Source organism: Colius striatus, chromosome 10 (assembly GCF_028858725.1).
Source record: "Colius striatus isolate bColStr4 chromosome 10, bColStr4.1.hap1, whole genome shotgun sequence".
In the NCBI taxonomy this organism is placed as follows: Eukaryota; Metazoa; Chordata; class Aves; order Coliiformes; family Coliidae; genus Colius; species Colius striatus.
Genome location: NC_084768.1, coordinates 2,843,831 through 2,867,429, shown reverse-complemented (window position 1 = coordinate 2,867,429; position 23,599 = coordinate 2,843,831). Strand labels below are relative to the sequence as shown.

The following is a 23,599-nucleotide window of genomic DNA, read 5'->3' as shown; positions in this document are numbered from 1 at the left end:
AGACCTTTGGGTGCTGGCACAGGCTCAAACACACTAAGGATAATGATGTTACCTGTGTGGCCGTCCCTTCCCTGGTGATTGATGCTTACAACGTTCTGATCAAGAAGAAATTTCACAAGTTCTATGTTCTTTCCATAGGTGCAAGCACTGCAAAAATAAAGGGAAACGTGAATGTTTTGGTCTGTCAAAGGGAAAATACCCAGGATAGCCAAAAATGTAAAAATAATGACACAAAATGTAGTAATAGAATAAAGCATCTTTAGGAATGTGCTTGGTTAATCCACCAAGGTAGTTCATGTCTGCTGTTTCAGAAGTGTTTTAATTATCTCTGTATAAACTAATTTTGCACAGCTATGCAAAATTAGGACAATCTATTTTGCAAGGTGTCTCTTAAATAACACATTACAAACTTACAGCGTTATGACCAAACTGTGTCCTGTTCTGACACCCAGTTTCTAATTCAGAACATCTAGACCCCAGCAGGTCTTGAGGCAGAACAGCTCTGAGCTCGGCTTTCAAACTGGACAGGAAGAGAAGCCCTTATTCATCCAGATGTTGATGAACCTAATGCCTTTCCCATCATTGTCTCTCTTGCTGTCTCTTCACTCCCCATCTGGTTCTACCTCTTATTTCATGTCCTCTCCTGTATCTCAGGATACAAACTTTACACCCACGATGAGCTCACTGCTTGCTTTGCTCACCTCCTGGCTGTTGGTGAGACAATGGTAGTTTTAGGTGTTGCATTGCACGTATGTATGAGTGGAATTCTGTCCATAATGGCATTTTAAACATCTCACCTGTGGAAAGCCGTTTCACTGAATATGTTCTCTTTAGTGAGACTTTCTGTTCCCGAGAGCTGAATTATTTCCTTGACAACTTCAAACTTTCCATTGTAACACGCACTGGAGATGAAGTCAGTAAAAAGCAGTTACCACCAGCTTTCTGATTTGCCTGAAACCATGTAAAACAGAGCTCCTCCACGTGACTCACAGGTGTAAAGGTGTGTCTCCATAGATGTTCACCACATGGGGCTGAACTTCAAAGCTGCTCTGCAGTAAGAACTTTACAATTTCATGGTGTCCAAATCGACAGCAGAAGTGCAGGGGAACGTGATCTTCATTGTCTTGAGCATTCACTGCCATTTGACCCAGAAAGAGACCAAAGAACGCATTTTACACTTGATATAGGTTGTTTTGGATATTTAGCAATGCTTTGTGTCTTGTTCCTATATGTTTTGAAACCTCCTGCCAAAATATTTATGGTCCTGTTTCTTTAAAATTGAGATTTCTGCAAGCCTGCATGTACCAAAACTACATTGCTCAGTGCCACCTGTAGTACACTGCCAAGACAACATTTTGGACTTAGGGTAGAATCCCTTTCTTCCAGCAGCAGATGTGTCGAATGTTTTGATGTAGCTTTCCATGAGTGAATCAGGAGTTATAAACGATCCCTAGACCATGTGTCAGGATACATAAGTTACATAGTTACTATATGTAAGAAAGAAACCCACTGAGTTATTCCAAAAGCATGGAAAAATAGTGACTAATCACTAGGAAGAAACGTATTTCATTGTTGCTGTTAAGAAAGGAAAATCCAGTTGGCTTTCAGGTTTATGTTGGCTTCCTCGAGCAGCAGGATCAAGGGTTCTTGATATAGTTATACAGTGACAAAAAATACAAAAGGAGACACAATAAGCATATATTTTTTCCCCAGTTACTTTTAAAACACCAATGCATGAAAGGCAAGAAAGGGAGAATCAGTTTGAGCATTCAGATTTCCAATGTTTTTGTTTTGCTCAACGTCTCCTTCCATCTGCAAGGATGACTATGTATTTGTTCCATGTATTTAAGGCATGGGAGTATTCTTAGACATAACATGAAATTATATAAAAGAATGGGCAAAATTAGCCCATGTTATTGTTGGGCAGCAATGGTATTTGTTGGCTTAACATTATTTCACATGGGAAACAAACAATGTGTGATACAAAGGTCTTGTATTTAAGAGAGTGTGGCAAAATCATACATTGTGTATGTTGCACACAACTTAAAAGTTATATATACAACAAAAGCAATTCTAAATTTCTGAAGACCAATCCTTGTACCCTTCTACCTGCAAAAATAGCTGCTTTCATTGTCACACAGTGTCTTAAGATTAAAAGCAAAGGAAAGTTGAAGCTAATTCATTCTAAATACCTCTCAAGTAAGTACCTGTGCACCGAGGATTTGAATTGTATGCTGTTTCTTAAACTCCTGGCTAGCTCATATTCTCAGATGTTTTGGGTGAAACAGTACAGCTGTTGCAAGATAGACAATATTAACAAGCATTTGGAGAAATCAGAAATGATTCCCTGATTCAGTTCAGTTTCACATTAAAAGGAGTAAAGAAAACAAAACTGCTGCTTTTCTCTGTTCTAAAATAATTCTTCACTTTATAGATTCGTGTGACACGTCAGCTTTCTTTTTGATTATGATGCAGTACCATGCACAGATTCATTCTGAAGTGCAATAAATAAGAGGGAAATAAATGTCAAAGTTTTATCATAATAAATGTCAACATTTTAGAAAATGTATCCACAGAATGGCCTGGAGGACAGTGGCGATCTCAGGGTCACGGGCTTCTACAACACAGCGGGGTGTGAGGTGGACCGAGGAAGGAAACTTATACCTTCTCCTTTGTTTATTCGGTTAGAAACGATGTCAAATACTTGCAAGCTATTTCCTTTCCCTCTGGAAGGATAACTAAATACAACATGGGATGATATATTTTGTTTTAATAGCTGTTTTGATTTCTAAATGAAACATGACAGGCAAGCTGGGATATTGTCTTGAAAGGAAGGAGACGATCAGAGTCAAAACAAAACCATCAGTTAAAACACTTCTGAAGAAGAGTTATGGCAAAAAAAGTACAAAATGTTGATTCAGGAATTGTTAAAGAAGAGCAGAGGGGAGTTCTTCAAACTGAGATGATACAGTATTTTTGTGTTAAATTGATGATAGGTAGTACAGCTGTCATAAAAACGAATAACATAAAACTGTCACAAACAACACACGCTGTCATAAAAATTATTAACAAATTGCAAAGTGATACTTTGTACCCCAAGTGCTGCTGCCTTCTGTACATGCTGGTTATTCTAAACAGAAACCTGCATTTCCTTACTGAATAGATAATTCAAGTTGGTCGCAATGCTATTAAATGGGTAACGCAAACAATCTGCAGGAGTCTGGAAGGTGTGAAGAAAGAGAGAAGGACACAGAAGCCCTTCAAAACAGAAACGAGAAACCCATGCTAAATCAGTCTATAAAAATCTCAAGGTAGTTAAAGCACTTTAAATGCTAGCAGCTTGTAATGGCATGCTGGTCTTTGAGCTGGTCTTTGGCCTTTAATAAACATTAAATGAATTTGGGACTTAAAGGAATTCGATGAACACCTCAAGAAATGTGCTTGAAAGACCTTATGTGATTTCTGAAAAGCCTCAGAATTTATGTAGTCCTTCCCTACAGTTTTTCTATTAACACAAATTATGAGACCAGCATCTGGAGAACTGACTATCCTTGCACTGATTTTGCATGCATGCATATGTAAAACATAAACATCCGTGGTGATACAGACAGGAGCAGTACCTTTCTTTTATATGTTTTTCTCCTATATTGGGGTTGGGCTGAGGAAGAACTTTGGCTATTGTTAGACTGCAACTGTTGCTATATCTCAGCAGTATTCTGACCTTTTCAGTTTTATTCAGTGGTCACTATTTTTCCTCAGTTGCCACGGCCTCAGAGCTGATCAATGAATCAGTCTGTTACGTTAAAAGAAACAGTTCAAGTTCATGACACCAATTACTGGGCTGCATAGAGTACTGCCAACATTTCTTCAGGTTATTTCACCAATTACTTTAATTCCTAGGCATCTAAGAATTGTTCTTCTGCTGATGTATTTATACCAGGTTTCACAGTGTGCTACTTTTTGAGTAAAAGACTTTCAGCTTCCAGTCTCCTTTTTCTTTCTTTCAGTGCTGAAGATTCTGATTTTGAAGAAAAAGAATCTGAAATGGTGTCCCAGATTCCTTTCCTTTTGGAATAAACTAACTGATAGTGAACCTCCCACTGCCTTGTTATGGTGAGTGAACATCTCCTCTTTTCCCCCCTCTTTATTACAATTATAGCAGTTCAGTCAGTGCCCACACGTTGAGACTGAAACATCAAGAGCTCCCTATTGAAAAAAGTACTTGGAAATCTGAGCCATGCTTTTTTAACCATGTGAGGAGGATGTGTGTGCTGCAGGCAAGACTCACAGAGAAAACGGAAACTTTGTACCGTTAAAATCTAGCAAAGCAGAGGAAATTGTGGAGCAACTCAGTTTTTGTTCCACTGGCAGAGCTGGAACAGGGAGGGGTGTGTGAATGCTGCTGTTGTTGGCACTACTGGGCATACTGAGCGGGGAAGAAGCCTTGTGAGCTCTTGTCTCTGCTTTTACAATTGTTAAGGAATGACAGAGTTTTATAGAATCGGCACTGAAGTCTCTAGGCTTGAAGAGACAGAACTTGTCCAAAATGCACACTTAGCTGTCCCTTCCCAAGATCAACTAAGAAGTGTCAGGGGGGTGTTGGACCAGGTGAGATGAGTAAAGAACTGAACTCATCACTTTAACATGCTTTTCAGGTGTGGCTATACAGCATCCCTTTTTAACCATCCTCTGCTCTACTGTTGTTAATTCATGAATAGCTGCGTGCATAGACTGGGACTGGACACCAAAGTGGATACTGGATAGAGAAGCAGCAACTGAGGAGCTTTGGTAACTTCTGGTTTTTTCTATAACATGCAAGATTCTTGCAGGAAATGCCTTTTTGTTTGTTTGTTTCTTATTTTTCCAGTTCTGCTGTTCCAATATGAAACTGAGATATCCCTGGGCAAAATCCTAATCCATTGAAATTACTTGGAAGTTTGCTGTAGATCATAAGGGGACCAAGATTTTACCATGTTTGTTATGGATTGAAGTTAATAGGAGTAATGATGTGGTCCAAAGATGTACTGAAGAGCAGGACTTTTGCAAGTAACTTGCTGCTCCTTTTAAGAAAAACCTTGTTTTCTCTTAATCTCAGGATAGGAAATTACTTTTCAGACGATTTTAACCTTCTTTAGTGTCATACTATGCACAAAATTTTACTTCTGAGCCTTAACATTTGTAAGACTTTGTGGGATGTGGCCACAGCTGTGTATGCAAGTGCCTGTGATGCAAGTGTCGCAGCACTGGAATAGTAATGCTGCAGTGTGTGAGTTTTTGCCTCTACATTACTGAAACAGCATATAGAGAGGGAAGGAAAGAGCACCCATAAGAATTCAGCACTACTGCCAGGTGCAGGCTACTATTAATTACAATGGAAAACATGTTAAATTGTGGCACATGCAAAATAAACAACACTGTTACATATGCTGTTGCAATGTTACAGTCTTCCTAGCATCACTGTGAGATCACCTGTAAAAAGAATGCACAGATTCCAAACTTTAACAGAATACCAGTAGCATGCTAATAGACTCTTGTATCTATGCTAATAGACTCATGTATCTGTCCAACCCATTGTGTCTCACACAAGAGCTTCCTTTTAGAGAAAATTTCCTACAAGGAAGCGCATGAAGCTTGTGCAGCATAATAAATCATGTGCTAAAAAGATTCCATTTTCTGTGGAATTGTTTCTGAATTATTTTAAATTACTTACTGTGTAATTTTGACTTAAAATTGCTCATCTGCATTTCAGTCACTAGGAGTTCAGTATGCATTTGAGCCTTTTGATTGCAGGTACACACCACACGGCCGTGTGTTCTCTGATTGGAAGGATGTCTCGAGAGTAAGCTACCTCTGTATATTCATCTCAGTTTTGTTTCCTGCTGCTGTTTTTTTCATGTGTAACTTACTAATGGAAACAGAATGCACGTGAGATGGAAAACCAGCCGTACTTAAGAAGTGAAGAAAACTCTCCAACTGCTGTTTTTTTGTTTTGTTTGCCCAGAGATGAGACACAAGAACACACAGTGTACATGTTAGGAAGCTAAATTCAAGGTTCAAGGCCTATCTGTCTACAAAATACAATGTTAAAGTTTCTTTATAAAATGTATGTTCTTACCATCAGCTTTGCTTCCCTCTTCCATCAAGAGCTTGGTAACGCTGAGGAAACCTTTGGCAGAAGCCAAATGGAGAGGTCTGTCTCCAACTTCACCACTTGCGTTCACATCAGCTCCAAACTTTAGCAAGAGGTGGGTTACCTAAACGTTTCATGAAGTTTAATTAAAGTGTTGAATGAAAATGTTTCTCTTGGCAGGATCACTGAACATCGCACTGCGTAACACTGCACGTGTGATTCTGTGACAAGTGAGCAGCCCTTTCAAGTTGAAATGGAGAGCAGCAGATTCAATAGAAAACTAACTTTTAAGTTACATATCTATGAAAACATTATAAAAAAATCTCAAAAGCAAGTGCTCACTTATTGTCCCAAATGCTATGTATGGTAAAAGGCTGGATACAGGGCACATGTATTTGTTTAACTGATCAGACAACATAATAAAGCAAATCCCTTCAAAGTCCACAAATGCCAGAGGCTGAGCTTCCTTCCTGATCACTGTCTCTTATCACAAGAGCACCATATGAGCTTTTAGCATAATTTCACAAGACTGTGACTATTTATTCAGAAGTGGCTTATAGCAAATAAGCAAACTGATCTCTCAGCCCAACATGCAAGAAATCTCTTATGTTACTGGATGATGAGGTGCATACATATGAAAAGTAGCATGTCAGGAACACGTGCACGGTTCACACACTTGCTGTCACTCAGCAGAGCATTTTCATCATCTGTGCCTCGGGACTCAGTTCTTTCACAAGCTTTTCCTACAACAGCTCCTCAATGCCCTCAAACTAACATCTCATTGGAATAAAAAACACACTCTACCTTGAAGTCATCCTTTGAAACTTGAACATATCCCACAATACATGCTCTTAGATAAAGAAAGGTAAAGGGAGTGACTTGCATACGCCAAAAGAGACTCATTGTTACATTTCATATAAAAGAGCTGTTCAGGGTAAATGACTGGACTGTTACATTAACTGTAGGTCAATTATCCCTTAGTAAAAGACAGAGGATTTGGAGATTCAAAGACAGCTTTGGTCAGAACTTCAGATTATGTTTCAGTAATCCTGGGATCCAAGTGAATGAAGCAAGTGTGGTTGGACTTGCTTTGTGCACAGCACCTCATGGAAAATCCTGCTCTCTGCATGATATTTTTTCCATTAACTTAGAAGTGGTCACATTTTAGTTTGTGAATTCCAAGGAAAAGTAATAGAATTGCCATTTAATTGTTACTGGGAAGTGGTGTTTTTCTTCCTTGGGGAGATCAAAGAAAGTATACCCACGTTCCTCATGCAATCTCTGAAATGTGAGATGAAGAAAAATCAAATGAGATATGCCTCTGAGTCCAAGACTGTTTATAGCTTATCAGAGCTAGCTAGACAATCACTTATTTCAAGAGGTCTAGAGGGGAGGACACAAATTTTTGCAAGGGTCCAGCACAGAGGATGAAAATGTAGAAAATTCCTGTTGATATTGAGACCCAGAGTAAGCAGAGCTTGACTTGGAAGTGTAACTTCAGTTTATGAGTACTTTTCACTGTAGGAGCTTCTGGAGCAAAAATATCTAACACCAAACCTATAGATGCCCCAGTGTTCTCCTTCTCAGCTTCCTGAAACCCCCCTGTGCAGTTACCTGTTCGTGGCCATAATATGCAGCAATATGCAATGGGGTGAAAAAAACTGCATCCTGAACGTTCACGTAAGCTCCGTGCTGCAGAAGAATATCAACGGCCTAGAGGGAAGCAAAGCCAGCATTCCAGTCAGAAGCACCATATGTGTGGTCCATAGTGAAACAAGGTTTCGAAACCTTGCAGCACTAGTTTAAAAGAAAGCCAAAAGCCCTAAACCAAACAAGCTATGAAGGGTGAAGAACTGCATCCAGCACGTGAAAGTGATTAACTTACAGTACTTTAACTGAACACTGAATGTCACTGATGCTTTATTAATAAGCCTGAAAACCCGTGTGCCAGCCAAAAGACCGATTTATGAAGCAAGAGGCACGGAAAGGACTGTCTGGGCTTTCTCAGAATAACCTTTAATTTTCTTTTAACCACTATGAACAAAGAGCAGTAAACATATCAGAGTTTTAGAAGTGAAAAAACCCCACAACATGAAAGGTCCTTTCAAATATAAATGTGTGAAGGTAAATTCTCAAGCATAATTCCCTCAGTGTGTAAAGATTTCTTTGTATTTCAGAAGATAATAGCCCTTTGGCTTCAGTAAATAACCCTAAGTGCTTTCTTTCAAGTTTCCCCCTTTTTTTCGGTGTTTCAGGAGGCCAGTGTTTTCCTGGACAGCTATGAATTATCAAACACTGGCTTTCTGAATAACTGTCAAAACAGAAGCCTGAGTGAAAGCTCTTTGGGTTATACACTGAAGCCTAAGGGCTGACAATTTTTTTAAGCACAAGGGAGACTTTGGCCACACTGAAGGGCTTATACCATGGCCTGTCTGAGCAATTCCACATCTAGTCTTGATGAATGTTAATTTTTGAGTCCAGTGATGATAAAAGATGCCGGATTGTGAATCTTCCCCCAGTACAATGAGACCTGGGAACCACCTCCCTGCTGATCTGAAGCAGCAACACAGAAGGGGCAAGGGTCAGCTTCTGCATGACACTATTTGTACCTGCGCTTGCCCATCGAGACTCCCACTGATGATGCCAATTAATGCTAGCTGTGGTGACACACACTTCTGTCAACTGCTGTCTAAGCTGAGACCACCGGATCATTTCACACGTGCAACAACGGGGCCAGTCATTTAAATCCATATCACTCTCAAGTACTCAGAGAACAAGATCCTGTTACCAAGCAACATTAATGCACGGGGATTATTTCTTTACACAATTTAAATTGAAATACATTTTTTTTTTCTATATGACTGCCTAAATACATTCTCTGTGTAAGGTATATTCCTGGACATATTCAAGTGTGTCTATTTCCCATTAGTTTTAACCATTTCACTACCTCATCAGCTGTAAGCCTCCCCTGAAGGCAGCACTGCAGGGCTGATTCCGTCTCTTCAGAACCCAAGGGCTTAGAATCATGGAATTGTCGAACATAGTCCATGAATTGTCTTTGTCATCCTTAGAGGGACTCACTCTAGTATGTTTGTCTCTTCTCTGGGAGACCAGCACTGGACACAGTGCCCCAGATGCTGCTTCAGCAGCTGTGAACAGACGGGAATCGTCACCTCCCTCAAGCTATTGGCAGCACTCTTCCTGCTGCAGCCCAGGATGTCTTTTACTGCAAAGGCACACTGCTGGTTTGTATTCAACTCACTGCAGACCACCACTCCTACCTCCATTTCTACAAAGCTGCCTTCCAGCTCCCAGGAAGCAGCTCACATTTGAAATAAAAACATAGAGCAGGGTGCTTTAGAGGTGTCTGTCTACCCTCCTGACCAAAGCAAGGACCAGTTTCAAAGATCCAGTATCTCAGGGCCTTAGGCAATTGAATTTCAGTTATTTCCAAGGACAGAGGCTCTGAGTCTTCTCTGGCAAACTTCTGGCGCTAAACCACTGTCTTTGTGATCCCCTTGCCCCCTTCATATATAGCCAGAATTTCCCTTGCTTAATCTCATGTGCGTTGACATCCTTTTGCTGTGCATCCTTTTACTATGGAAGTCAAAGAAGAGGTTTGACTCCATTAAAAACCAAATCTTATGAAAAGTTCCCTTTAGAGAAGCTGAAGAACAGCTCAGTCACAGCCTTAGCACACGCACTTGCTGGATGAGTGTTAGTGTGTTCAGGCAGTAAAGAAAGAACAAGCTCAGTTAGAAACTGGCTGCTTAACACAACTGGCTCCCTCCACTGTGTGAACCTCATGTCCAGACAATTTTTGGTATCCTAGCAGACCAGTGGTAGGGACTAGAGGTGGGGAACACAGAGACAGTTAATCTGTGATTTAATGGGTTTATGGCTTTCAAGTGATTCATCTTAGACATTTTTTTTTCAGCAAATTACTCTCATAAAACTGAAATTGTAAGTGTTGGTTAGTTTCATTTTAGTCAGGCATGCAAGCTGTGAGGCTGTAACATGCTCAGGGATATGACCACAACTCTGATTCTCCTTAAGCTCTTTAGAAGCTGGAATTCAAAATTCAGATTCATCTACAAGCTTGAAGGTGGATCTCTGAGATGAAAAAAGACTGTACTGAGGAACGTGGATCCTTGTCTGATGATAAACATAAAACTAGATGAATTTTGACACATTCTTCCAGGCTGTAGAAACAGCAACCATGCTAGCTACGTTGTGATCTCCAGATGAAAAGAATTTTGTGAGCCATATTACAGCAAACTGCACTCGACTGTCTATGATGAGAGAGGTACAGAGACAATCTTGATAGTTTCACAGATAAGCTTTCTTTCTAAGGAAGAAGAAAGGAACCTAAGAAAACACTGAAAGTTGTCACATGCAGTACAAGTAGGCAGTAACGCTAGAGTGATGTGTATGGAGAAACTCAGAACGTAAGGGGAAAATTTCTGATGCAAAAAGGGCTTTAAATTCTAACTGAATTCTATTCTATTCTAACAAAATAAGGTTTTCATCCTCAGACATACTAAAGGTGCAGCTCGTCCCAACCTTGGGACTGGCAGCTTCCCAAATCGGGCTCACAGTGACACAGACAGGAGAAGGAGCAAAACAATTGCTCTCCCTTTCCTCACACGATCAGTTTTTTATTCAAAATGATACTTTGAACACTTTGAGCAATAGTCTTACTTCGTAATTTTTCCTAAAATTCTCTTGTGAAAGGTTTATTCAGAAGTTATTTGAACATTCAAGTCAATTATGTTCACCTCAAAGACAATTAATTCAGCTACTTTGAAGGTTAGAAGGAGTCGACAAAATAAAGCATGTGACAGACTACATAAGGATTTTGTCTTTTGGACAAGGGCAAGGGATAAGAAATCCTCTCAGAAAATAAGATCAATGATTATTGACTTTTTAGCAGGTAAAATGTAAATGAGGGGGTAGTTTCAACAATTAAGGCCTTGGCACCAGTGCTAGCCTCTGTACAGCCTCACACTAAGATTTCTGAAGCATCTATAATGATTTTCAGAGTTCCTTTGCTGATTAAGATATTAACACAAAAATATGATTAGTGGCAAGCATTTGACTAATTCCCTACAATTTAGGAAATGTAGACATGATCACTCATGTCTTGCAAAGTGACTTTGCCTCAAATTACTACAACTAACTGTCCATGTATCTCGGAATCTTAGAACAAACTCTACCAGAGCGAATTAAGAAGCTGCTAAAGGGGGTTCTGAATAAGTGCAATTTGCTGGTGAACTTTCAGTCTTTCTACTGAAATATTTGATATATGCTCTTCTGTAAGACACAACATCAAGCCAGCAATAAGCTCTTACATGTTCTTTTATCTTAGCTGTTGCTATCAGACAAAACACGCCACAGATAAACCATTAATGGAAGACGGAAGTGTCAGTGTGTTGAAATGTAATACTGTCCTCAGGATTGGTTTTGGTATAGGGTAGCCAAAAAATGTGGGGTTTAGATGTTTTTCCAATACTGACAGATGCTAGTCACAGACTATTTTAAATGGTTTTGTGCAGTACTACTAAAAACTGCTCTGGGCACAGAGATTGCTATAAGTGTAATACTGTAGTTTTAAAATGTTGCCTTTACTTTGGCTTCTTCTACCTTTGCAATGAATCACACACAAGTTTTCTGCACAGAACATTCTTGGGGAGAAAGAACAACTGGGGAAAAGTGCTGACAAAGTTCGCCACCGTTTTCAGGTAAGTTAGCATTATTGAGTTAATGTAAGCTCCTTTACTGAGCCACAACTCAATGCTATTACACTTCTTTTTGCCAAACACCTCGACCTCCCTTTTGTGGGCTGTAAAAGCCTTCCTTCACTTCACTCAACCTGGACAGTTTGTTAGCTATTACAAAATATCTGTTGAACTAAAAACTTGTGAATTCTAGTCCTCTTCATCACTAGTTGGATCTTCAGACAGAGGTAAATTATGAGGACCTTTGATTCCCCGTTATCTTGCAGCTCGTGTAGTCACTTATATTGATGCTGTGTGAATAACATTTCTGCATTCCTGGTTCTACAGTGATTCTAAAAAGCTCTGAAAAATCGCTGGCAGATAAAACAAAGGGCTGGGAACATGCAGCACTGGCATAAAATGCAGGGACTGAAAGAAGAAAATGGGGACTTTGTGAACCACTTAAATAGGCTCACATAAATTTCATTCTTCAGGCTTCTTAAATCACTAGAACACACTGCTGTTACTAGTGAAATTCCAGTGCAGACCAGAAGTGATGAACATACTGATGTAAAACATGCCTTGTAAATGAAATGGGATTTCTTAATGTAGAAAATCTATAAGGTGGGACTAGATCCCTTTTCCCCAACAGGTCTTTGCTACAAACACATTCACACTTCAGATTCTCAGGTCTGCAGATTGCAAAAATTAAGTAGAATCATAGAGTGGTAGGGGTTGGAAGGGACCTTTCGAGATCATCCAGTCCAACCCCCCTGTAGAAGTAGGTCAACCTAGATCAGGTCACACAGGAACATGTCCAGGTGGGTCTTGAAGCCCTCCAAGGAAGGAGCCTCCACAACCCTTCTGGGCAGCCTGTGTCAGGGCTCCCTCACTGAAACACTGAAACAGTTTCTTCTTATGTTTAAGTGGAACTTTTTGTGTTCCAGCTTCATCCCATCACCCCTTGTCCTGTTGCTGGCTACTATAGAAAAGAGGGATGTCCCAACCTCCTGACACCCACCCTTTAGATATTTATGAATGTCAATAAGATCCCCCCTCAGTCTTCTCCAGACTAAACAGCCCCAGGTCCCGCAGCCTTTCCTCGTATGAAAGATGTTCCAGTCCCCTGATCATCTTGGTGGCCCTGTGCTGGACTCTCTCCAGCAGTTCCCTGTCCCTCTTGAGCTGAGGAGCCCGGAACTGGACACAGGACTCCAGATGAGGCCTCACCAGGGCAGAGTAGAGAGGGAGCAGAACCTCCCTCGACCTGCTGCCCACACTCTGCTTGATGCCCCCAGGCTGCCATTGGCTTCTTGCCCACGAGGGCATGTTGCTGGCTCATATTTAGCTTATTATCAATCAGGACTCCCAAGTCTCTCTCTGCATGGGTTCATCCTGCCTGCAACCCTCAGTCCCATTCACCCCTCCGTAGGTGTTGTAACCTCAGAAGGACAACTCTAATGCACAGAGTGAATTAGGCAATGATACTAGTTTTCCAACACAGCGATACTGGACAACACATAAATGTGTATGAGGCACATGCATTATTTATTTAGCAATGACCTCCCTGGGCTGGAAAAATATAATGTTTTCAAAATAGCAGACTTAATGAGAGATTTATTAGACTTATTTGGCACTGTTTCTAATACGGTCAGTATCTCATTTTATAATTTTTCATTAATTTTTCACTCCTCCCATTGAGAACTGTAATTTCCATTAATAGACAAAATCAGCACACAGTATAGTTTTGGTGAAGAAAAATATGGCACTAAGTCACAGAGCACATGAAATATTTATACACCACACTGGCTCCAATGAGTCGGAATATTCCAGTGATTCTGATGGCCTTCAGTATCCTCATTTTACTGACTTGGTAGGTCTAATGCCTTCTGGTGTGATGATGGAGCAAAAGCCATAGACTGATTCTGCATGGAAATGGGGAGCAAAGCATTCTTTTGAAGTTCCGTCTTTCTCTTAAATATGGTCAGTATTCTTCTGTAGTTAAAGACTGTGTTGGATAGCTTGGTGTCTACACCTCTGCTATTATTTATTTAATGATATAAGTAATTACTTATCTGGTTGGAGCTAGAGACATGACCAAAAATCTGTTTTATCTTTCTTAAACTGATTCTATGTTTAGGGGGTTTGAAAACATTACTCCTTCTTTCCACTAATATTAATGAAATTGTGGATAAAATAAGTTATTGAACCTGGCAGAGGAGCTTCTGAGCAGCCTGAACATTTCAAAGCTCTATAAAGAGAAAAAGCATGCACTTAGATTACAAACTCAGACCAGAAAATGAAGAAATGAGTCATATAGAGTCCCACTGCATTTATGGAGAATACTTTTGATAAAGATCTGATCATCCTCAAGGAGGAAATAAGGGGCTTTCCCAAACCGCTCACGATAAGTTATTTCTTATCAAGTTAATGGTCTTATCCTTGTCAGATTCTGAGCACCCTTATTTTTCAAAAACCTCAGTAGGAGCTAAAGACATGAGACAAAAAGCAGGCCTTCCTTTCACATTTTCCAGGACAAGGCTCAGACATTTCAAAAATTGCTTGAAACCCCAATGCAGAGAAGAGAACTTTGTGTTTCCCACAGAGCAAACATTAAAGACACACTCCATAAAAGTGGAAAAGATCATTAAAGAGTTAAGACTCTGGTTAATTTTTCCATTACAATTCTCACACAGAACAATTAGATATGGTGGTTCCTTATCTGTTTTTTAGTAATAAAATACATGATGAAGGATCTTCATTAAGCTAATGAAAAGAGCTCTATGTGTTCTCGAAGGGAACGACACAATGCCCTGTGAGCTCAGGGATGGGATGCCACAACGTGAACACCCTCGTCCCTTGCTCACTCTCAGCCTCGCTTGTGGGCAGATATGTCGAGGAGCCCTGTCCTTCCACCTGGAGAGCTGACCTTAAAAATCAAATGGTCAGCTTGCCCTGCCAGCATGCTTCCACACCAACCAGCTCAAACAGACGCTACGGATGGACTTGTCCCTTGGTCACTGTTGGAGCTGCTGAGTGAAACACTGAAGGTTAACAGCTTTTTAATTGAGTTCCTTGGTGTGACCACCCATAAATTGTTTTTAACCTTCTTTCAGCTTAATCTCCTTCACACACAGACTGTCTGGGCTGAGGAAGGTTTGCACCAAGCGTGTCTCCGTGCATCCTGTCTTTAACAGCAAGTGCAAACACACCTGTTGGATTCAAATAATTTTGGAGGCTACAGTGCAAAGCTAAATTCACCAGTATCCTTGGCGGCGCCTGATAGCCCACAAGCCTGGTAGAACCCCTCCACCCTGCCTGGTATACATACAGATATAGGCTACACAAATAGCCCTTAAGAGGCTCAAACAACATCATGTTTATTTGCATTAGAAATTAGGGGAACACATTGACACAACTTCTCCCCCTCATGGGACTTCCCGTGTGCTCATTACACCAGCTATCACTAAAACTGCTGCTCCAGTAAATATCTGCCTCCTTCGCCCTCACAATTAGGCAGCTTTTTGCAGCCAAGCTATAGCAGAAAATTTACTAAGGGTAGACAGTTCTTACTTGCACTTTCAAAAGTGCTGGTATGCAAGCTGTTCAGAACTGTGTTTGCAAAGCATGGCTTGTTTCTCCCCCTGGCTACTTTACCATTGGTATCTTTTTTGGATCATTGCCCATAGACTCCAAAGAATTTTGAGCCCTACAGTGACAGTGGTCCAGCACAGGGCCACCAAGATGATCAGGGGACTGGAACATCTTTCATACGAGGAAAGGCTGCGGGACCTGGGGCTGTTTAGTCTGGAGAAGAGGAGACTGAGGGGGGATCTTATGAACATTTATAAATATCTAAAGGGTGGGTGTCAGGAGGTTGGGACATCCCTCTTTTCTATAGTAGCCAGCAACAGGACAAGGGGTGATGGGATGAAGCTGGAACACAAACAGTTCCACTTAAACATAAGAAAAAAACATTTCAGTGTTTCAGTGAGGGAGCCTTGGCCCAGGCTGCCCAGAGGGGCTGTGGAGGCTCCTTCCTTGGAGGGCTTCAAAACCCGCCTGGACACATTCCTATGCGACCTGATCTAGGTGACCCTGCTTCTGCAGGGGGGTTGGACTGGATGATCTCTAAAGGTCCCTTCCAACCCCACCATTCTGTGATTCTATGATTCTATGAAAATCCCTGCTGCAAATTCCAGTGGGGATCTGTCAGCATCTTTGAAAGCCTAAATAATCAGAAAAATCTACGCATAGTGTTACTGACCCAGAGACCTGATAATTTCTTCAGACTAAACAATCAACAAGTTAAAGAAAAACTAAACTGTTTAAATGAAGAAGTATTGCCTTTCCTCATCTGAGCTTCAGTGGCTGGCCTCATAGTTACTCAGATCAGGTATTTAACTTTTAGCAGATTTCGTGAGATAGTATAGAAACTTTCTAGTTATCAATTCCCCAGTAAAACTGTCTGTTTGAAAAGAAGTTTCTTTTCTCTCTTTCACTATATAATTATGCAACTATTTCTGTATGCATATGTATAGTAAACAGTTTGCTTGTAGTGTGTGTTTATGTTTAAGTTGGCTGACTGAAAATGTAGCAGAAAAGATGGCTTTACATCAACAAGCTCAGTGCCTGCTGTAACTTGGGAGTTCATAAGACATGTATTATTTCTTGCCATGTGTGTAGACAGAGGTTTTTCTTTTCTGTTGAAAACTGCACACATGCTTTGTTTTAGTCATCCAGCCAAACTCTTTTACTTGAAGTGAATAACTCTAAGATGAGGGGTTGTGGAGGCTCCTTCCTTGGAGGTCTTCAAGACCCGTCTGGACACGTTCCTGTGTGACCTGATCTAGGTGACCCTGCTTCTGCAGGGGGGTTGGACTGGATGATCTCTAAAGGTCCCTTCCAAGCCCTAACATTCTATGATTCTATGAACAGCTAAATTCACAGTGTAAATGCAAGTATTAACACCACCTCTGTTTCCTTCTTCATGCTTAGTTATTTTTCCTTGCATTTCTTGCAGATTAACTCTCTTTAAAGAATTCTGATGTTTCTGTCTCCATAAGTTAGTGCAGCACTATGTGTCACTTTTACTCAAGCAGAGGGAAGAATCTTTGCTTGCTCAGTGGACTCAAAGGAGATAAACAGTGAAGAACCTGAATTCCTGAGTATGTTTACAGCCATAAGCCCTACATTACCAAGGTTATTTTGCACATCCAGTACTCTAAGAAATTAAAAAAAAAAGAAATGACACTGAGTGAGCTGTTGCCAGGGCGACAGAAATGAGATGATGTGTGAAATGATTGAACTGAGGTGGTAAATGGTAAGAAAACAGGTTCATGACTGACAGCAGGTCCAGAAAGGCAAGGCCTGATTACAGACATCTAGGGAGTCTTACCCTTCTCCTCCTTCCTCTGCTCCCCATAGTGACAAGTCTTCAGCCCACAGGAGAGTTATCAACATGGGTGTTTGAGAGTCACGCTAAACTTACCCTGGCAACTGTCTTCTCTACACTAAGCCAAAGTATAAAACAGCTCTAAACTGAGAACCTCTGTCCTCTTCTGAAATGAAGATCACAGAGCTCTGAAGCAGAGCCTGTAACACCTAGAAGAGGGAATGAAACTCTTCCACTGTGCTTTCTTCATACTCAGAAAGAGAGCATTTGAAGCGACACTCCATATCCAGGTTCAGAAATCCTGAGACGTGTGAGTGAGTGTGTTTCAACATGTATCTATTGGTTAACACTTCTGATAGACAATGGTGTCATTTACTGCCAAGACTTTAAAGGCATTTATATAAATATAAGGCACGTACAGATCTATGTCCTTTGTGCACAGATGTGGATTCCCAAAGCATACAAAAAATGAAATAAAATTCATCTGTACTTAAACAACTTCTGATTTTTGTTGTGGCATCAATCTAAAATGAAATGACCTGCTCATGTTATCACTCACATAATTTCCTGTAGAGAAGCAACATACCTTATCATGACCAGCAATTGTGGCAATGTGTAGCGCTGTCAGAGCTCCGTACCCGACTTGCTGGATGTCAGCTCCACCGTGCAGCAGTGCAGTTAACAGCTCTGTGTTGTCCTAAAAGGCATGAATTCAAAACATGGAGTTACTGGGACACAGCTCTGGCAACTGCAAGTGGGAACCAAAGAGCTGTATGTGTCTAGGCCTTTCCAGCTATTACAGTGACAGAAAAGAGACTTACCATGACCCCAGGAGCACAAGGTGCGAGGAAAAGAGTGAAGGGAAGGTTTGTCTTGGGCACTAGGAGTCTCTTTTACTATACTAAAGCTGGTATCTTTAAAAAAAGTGAGTATTCTTGTTTTATGATGTCTCCAAGCCATTAGGAAGTGCTCACACAAACTGTTTTACATGTTGAAACGTTAAGTACTTAACAGAAGAAGGGCACGTGAGGAGTTCCCAGGATAAACCTATGGTGTGCCTGACAAATTCTGAATGGTGAGCTAATTTTTTGTGATTTCACTTATTTTCTGTCATGCACAAAATTTGCCCTATGATTTCTTCCAGATTTAACAACAGAAATGGGCACTATCAAACGTCTGTCTCTCTTGAACTGGGGAGCCCAGAACTGGACACAGGACTCCAGATGTGGCCTTACCAGGGCAGAGAAGAGGGTGAGGAGAACGTCCCTTGACCTGCTGGCTCCTCACTTCTTCATAAAACCCAGGATACCATTGGCATTTAAGAGCTGAACATTACAGTCTAGAATATAAACTCCTAAATTTGACCTGAGTTCACTCTAAATAAGTGCTCTTGGGGCTGATCTATGCATAGGATAAGTTTCTAAGATACTCCATCTCAAAATAAGAATCGTAACAATTCTTTAGGAAAATGCTGTCTTCTTCCACTTCATTCTTTGCTGCAGTTACTGTTGAGTCTTAAAAGATAAACATAATAGTGCATAAAGTTAATATTGAGGCTGAATGTGAAACTTGAGGAGGAACAACGAAAAAGACAGCAAAAAGAAATTCCTTAGAGGTTGTTTCTATCAATAGCTATGATAATAAAAAGAAAACTCCTCTGAGTTGCATTGCATGATTTGATCAATATTTCCAGAGTGATATCATACCTTCATCAATGACAGTGCAAAAAACACATGCTGGCTTCCTGTGCACGGGCTCTTTATGGGTAATTTTCCTATGCAGTGTAAATGTGAAATCTATGTTTTCATCAGAAGTGGCAACTGGAGAGTTCAATTAGATACTTCAGACAAGCTGCTCAGTCCTGATTTCTTCCAATCAGTTCTATTCAAAATAATTTACCTTGTAAGCTGCCAAGTGCAGAGCTGTAAATCCATTTCTTGTTAATCTGGATGGGCGCAGTCCTTTGAGCATAAGGGTTCTAATATGTGATTTGTTACCTTTAGAAAGAAAATTGGGAAACAAAGTCTTTTACAGAAACCAAAGTGCAGACGAAGTAAGAAACCTCTGTGTGAGTTTGACAGCAAAGAGAAATGGGTAGCTCATCTGTTGACCTGAGGCAAGCAAAAAAAGACATCTTGTGAAACCTCAAAATGGAATTGGGCACTATCTCTTTATCCACTGGGACAGCTGCAGATCTGACTGTGTACCTGTCCGTGCACTTACTGTTTGTTCACACTTTAATAAGGATTCAGGAGGAGAAAACTCCTCTTTTAACACCCAGACCATGCTGCAAAGAACCTCCGAAACCAGCAGCCACTTCCAGAATCTCTGCTTTCTCAGACACTTTAGCCCTTTGTGCTTTCAGAGCAGAAGGACCAATCTCCCACACTACACCACAGCTATTACAGGGACAGGCATTTTGGGGGGTGCTAATGAATGTCGGCATGGGCAAGCAGCTTCACTCTTACTTTTCTGATGCACTGTGATGATCTCAAAAAGGGTATCTGCATTCTGAATACTGCCGACAGCAATGAAAGATAACGTTGGATCTAACAGCTTCTCCCCCTCCTTCAGGTGTTCACGTGCCATTCCTAATTGGTGAATTGTATGCATTCTTAAGCTTCCTCTCAGCGACCCCACAAATAGCTCTAATATTCCCAGGTACTGATGTAGTCCTTGGATACAATCTTGCACTCTCTGAAATTAAGACTAACCTTCCACTTGGTTTTCAGCAGTGTAGGATCAAGTCCTGCTCCATGATGGCATCTAACAAGGACTGAGTGAATCATTTATTCATGTTATCATGTCCTTGAGAGCCAAAACCTTAGGGTAACATTCTCTTTGCCTCTCTCAGTGAATTTCTGCTGAAAAGTGTATGAATGCAAAGTATTTACACGAACTACCGACTCACTACGTGGATAACAGAGCAGCAATGTGGATCAGAGTGGAAAATTCCACAAGTGGTGTGGTCTCATGAACATCCCAGAAGACATCTGGCACTCTTTGCTTGTGCAACCTCATTTTCTCTCTGCAAAAAACCCTCTCAGCTGATATTTTTCACTAAAGCATTTGAGTTATTCTTCTTTTAATCACCATGAAATAAAATATGGGCGTTTTCAATACACTAGAAAATATAAATGTTATATATATGGCAAAGTACTACTCAAAGTAGATCTCTGTCCCAAAGCCTCTACCATGTACAGAACACAGAAATGGAAAGCAATACTGCATACTGATGGGTTGATTAACTAGTGTGTGTAGCAAGTAATTTTGAATGAGTTGAACACCTGTAGTAAAACACAACACATTATGGAGCAAAACTGTTTTCAGATTGAAGAGTCAGCTACAATGGGGTTCAGTGGAACTTGATTCAACCCCCTTGGCAACAGAGTTTAGAATGATGCTTATAGACATTTACCCAGCCGCCAACAAGGACGACGCAGAGAGATTCACTGACAACACAATCTTCCTAACGGTTATTAGACAGAGTGAATCGGTAGCCACGGAATTCAAATGCTGAAGGAACAGCATATTTCAGATACGTACCCCCACATATGCAACATAAATGGAGAAGAGAGAGCCCATTTTCTGTGCGGTAATTTAAATTGACTTTGCAGAAGGCTTCATCAGAGCTGAGAAAAAGAGATTTTACAGGTGATTACTGCTTTCATTCTTTCCACAGTTTCTTTCATTTGGAAAACAAAAAATGAAGAGGTTTTTTTCCATTCAGGGTCAGTATAGCAATGAGCATGGTTTAGCAGAACACTTTGTGTCTCTACAAATCCATCCTGAGTGAGTAGCTCTGTTAAACATAGTTAACACAGTTACAACTAAAATAAGGTTTTAACTCTCTCTTTTTAAAACATAAAGCACCCCTGTTAGGCAAAGGAACAATGTCTTCTCTTTCAATAAACATGTCAATAATTTATTCTCTAAATACGATTTAAAATGCAGAAAAACACAGAGACTTGTCTTTGCTTCTTTTAAGTCTGTCCTAAAAGAAATCCTGCTGTTCAGTGTCTAAATCAGGAACAAAATCTGTGTTTTCATATTCCAGTTAATTTGGAAACGTTAACCAACCGTATTTTTCTGAGTTTGATTTGGAAAGAAACCATTTTAACTTTGAGAATTCGAAAGTTTCTTTTCCAGTTTATTGGTTTGAGATATGGGCCTGATCAAAAGAGAGCACAGCATTTACCTATAAATGCAGAAACAGCAACCCTCAGTGAGATTAATCCCTACCTCATCTGCATTCCCTTAGATAACGGGTACCACATGTTCAGCAATCTCGTGTGTTTTACGTCCCAAATGTAAACTGCTTTTGCATGGAACTTTTTTCCACACATTGTAGTCACATTTACCTTTGTTTGGTGACAGCCCTTCACCCACCACTTCCACTTTACTACTCTGGAAAATGTTTTGCTCGGTAAAAATAAAATCTCATTCCTCAAATATGTCTTATCTTCTTGCAATTCTCCTCTGACATACTGTGATTAATGTTAGTGATATAAGGCTCACCTCAGGTTTCCCTTCAGGGGCAATTGAAGGAAAAATAAATTCCAGGTTCTGTGAAACAAGCCCTTTAGTTAACTTGTCTTTGCTGTAACCCACTGGGTATGCACGGATGTACACACCATACATAACGATGCACCGTGGTGACTGCATGGGGGAGTGCCTTGCTTTCTTTGAAGGATGAATTCTGCAAGTCTCAAAGCCACACAACATTATTGTGCTGTGAAGTCATGTCTGCCTCTTCAGAGTTCATCCTTGGGATCACATTAAGAGTTTTCATTCCTAGCATGTAAATGTGTGGTTAAGAATCCAGGTGTTACCATTTGAGCTCTAAACTTAAATTTCCCTCTTCTCACAGTTTGGGAAAAAAAGTGGTTTCAGTTTATTCTCTTAATGATGTTTGCTTTTAATGTGATGTGAATTCCTATAAACTGGCAAAATTCCAATGCTTTTGTGGCAACATATTGCAAGGAAATTTGAATATATGAAAAGCTGTGATTAAAAAGCCCACATTGAAAAGAAAACCTAACTCAAATGGCTACAGCCAGGGCCCAGTTTTATCTAGGTGTCCTCCTAATTCCTTTCTGAAGACATAATTGCATATTCTAGGGAAATGAAACAAACTTTTTATTTTTAGGGCGGTCTTTTTAGGAAACCAGTGCACTAACAGCTCTGAGATACCACAATAGAATAGGGACAACTTTTATCCAAGAAGTGACAGGTGCCACAATATCTATAAATTTACTGTTCACTATTGCATCTGTTTTTTTTTCTCTCTATGGCACAGGAGAATTCACCCCTTGACCTGTGCATGGGTTTCCCATATGTAAAGTGGGGATGCTGACAGTTCCCTCCTCTGATAGACCTTTTCACTTTTGTCCAAATCTTTCTGGGGAGGGACTTTAACAGCTACTTATTTCCACCAGGCAAATTACCTTCCTAGCTTCCAACAACCATCCAGTTTCTCAGTCCTAATGCTGTTTAATAGATGGGTTTGTTGTAATAATGGGAACTCTCCCCTATTCATTCCTCTACTACTTCAGAGATGAGAAGTCTTCTGAAAATAGCCACTACTACCGTTTTTCAAACAGTCAAGACTGATTCTTTACACAGGTCAGATTTGGGTTTTAGAAATGCACAAAATCTGACTGATTTCATTACTCATGGGTGAAGGCACCTTTTCCAGCTGAAACCACAGGCTGATTCCTCACGCCTGGTTAAAAAAATCCAACTTACTCCAATGTAATGCACACAGCATCATTAATTCCTTCTGTGGAAAAAGAGCAGTGCTCTTTATCTGAGAAGAATTTGGCTGACATCTTAATGAGACCAACATGAGGCAATGAGATGGACTGATAAGCTGAACTGCCAAAGGTCTGCTAACCTTGAAGCTAATAGTTTATTTTTTCTTGTGCTTAATGCAGGAATTGAGCGCTGTCACCATAAACTCAGCTGTCTTACTTAACTAAAATAAACCATACTCCGGATCCAATTTGTTAAGATAATTAGGTTTACTACTAAACAGGCTTAAAATGAGGCAAATACTGAAGTACTTTACTGGATCATGGCCAGAATTGTCAGCATATTGCAGTGAAAGCTCAATGTCGTCTTTCACTTAACAAGCTCAAACAGTGATAATTGTGCCACTTGAAATAGAGCATGGTGAATAATTTCTGTGGTCAGTTTGGCTTTTTTGAGCTTGTGATTTATTTCTGGTTAGAATTCTCTATTTTTTTCAAGTGATTTTGATGTCTAAAATTATTTCCCTGATCATTTCCTTAACTTATTCACAGCTAAAGAGCTGGGTGTTTTCTCTGTTTGAGCTTCTCTCTATTAGACATTAGA

General features: G+C 40.3%; 1 protein-coding gene across 1 annotated transcript in view; it reads right to left on the bottom strand.

The window, feature by feature from the left end:
* TNNI3K (TNNI3 interacting kinase) overlaps window positions 1–23,599 on the bottom strand; it is a 67,848-nt gene that overhangs the window by 43,367 nt on the left and 882 nt on the right. Inside the window, exons 3-10 of the mRNA XM_062004153.1 lie at window positions 20,789–20,874; window positions 19,142–19,239; window positions 17,829–17,939; window positions 7,745–7,843; window positions 6,116–6,254; window positions 991–1,135; window positions 798–902; window positions 53–147 (exon numbers count right to left, since the gene is read on the bottom strand). Of these exons, the coding sequence (XP_061860137.1) occupies window positions 53–147; window positions 798–902; window positions 991–1,135; window positions 6,116–6,254; window positions 7,745–7,843; window positions 17,829–17,939; window positions 19,142–19,239; window positions 20,789–20,874 (878 nt within the window). The remainder of the gene's footprint in view (window positions 1–52; window positions 148–797; window positions 903–990; window positions 1,136–6,115; window positions 6,255–7,744; window positions 7,844–17,828; window positions 17,940–19,141; window positions 19,240–20,788; window positions 20,875–23,599) is intronic.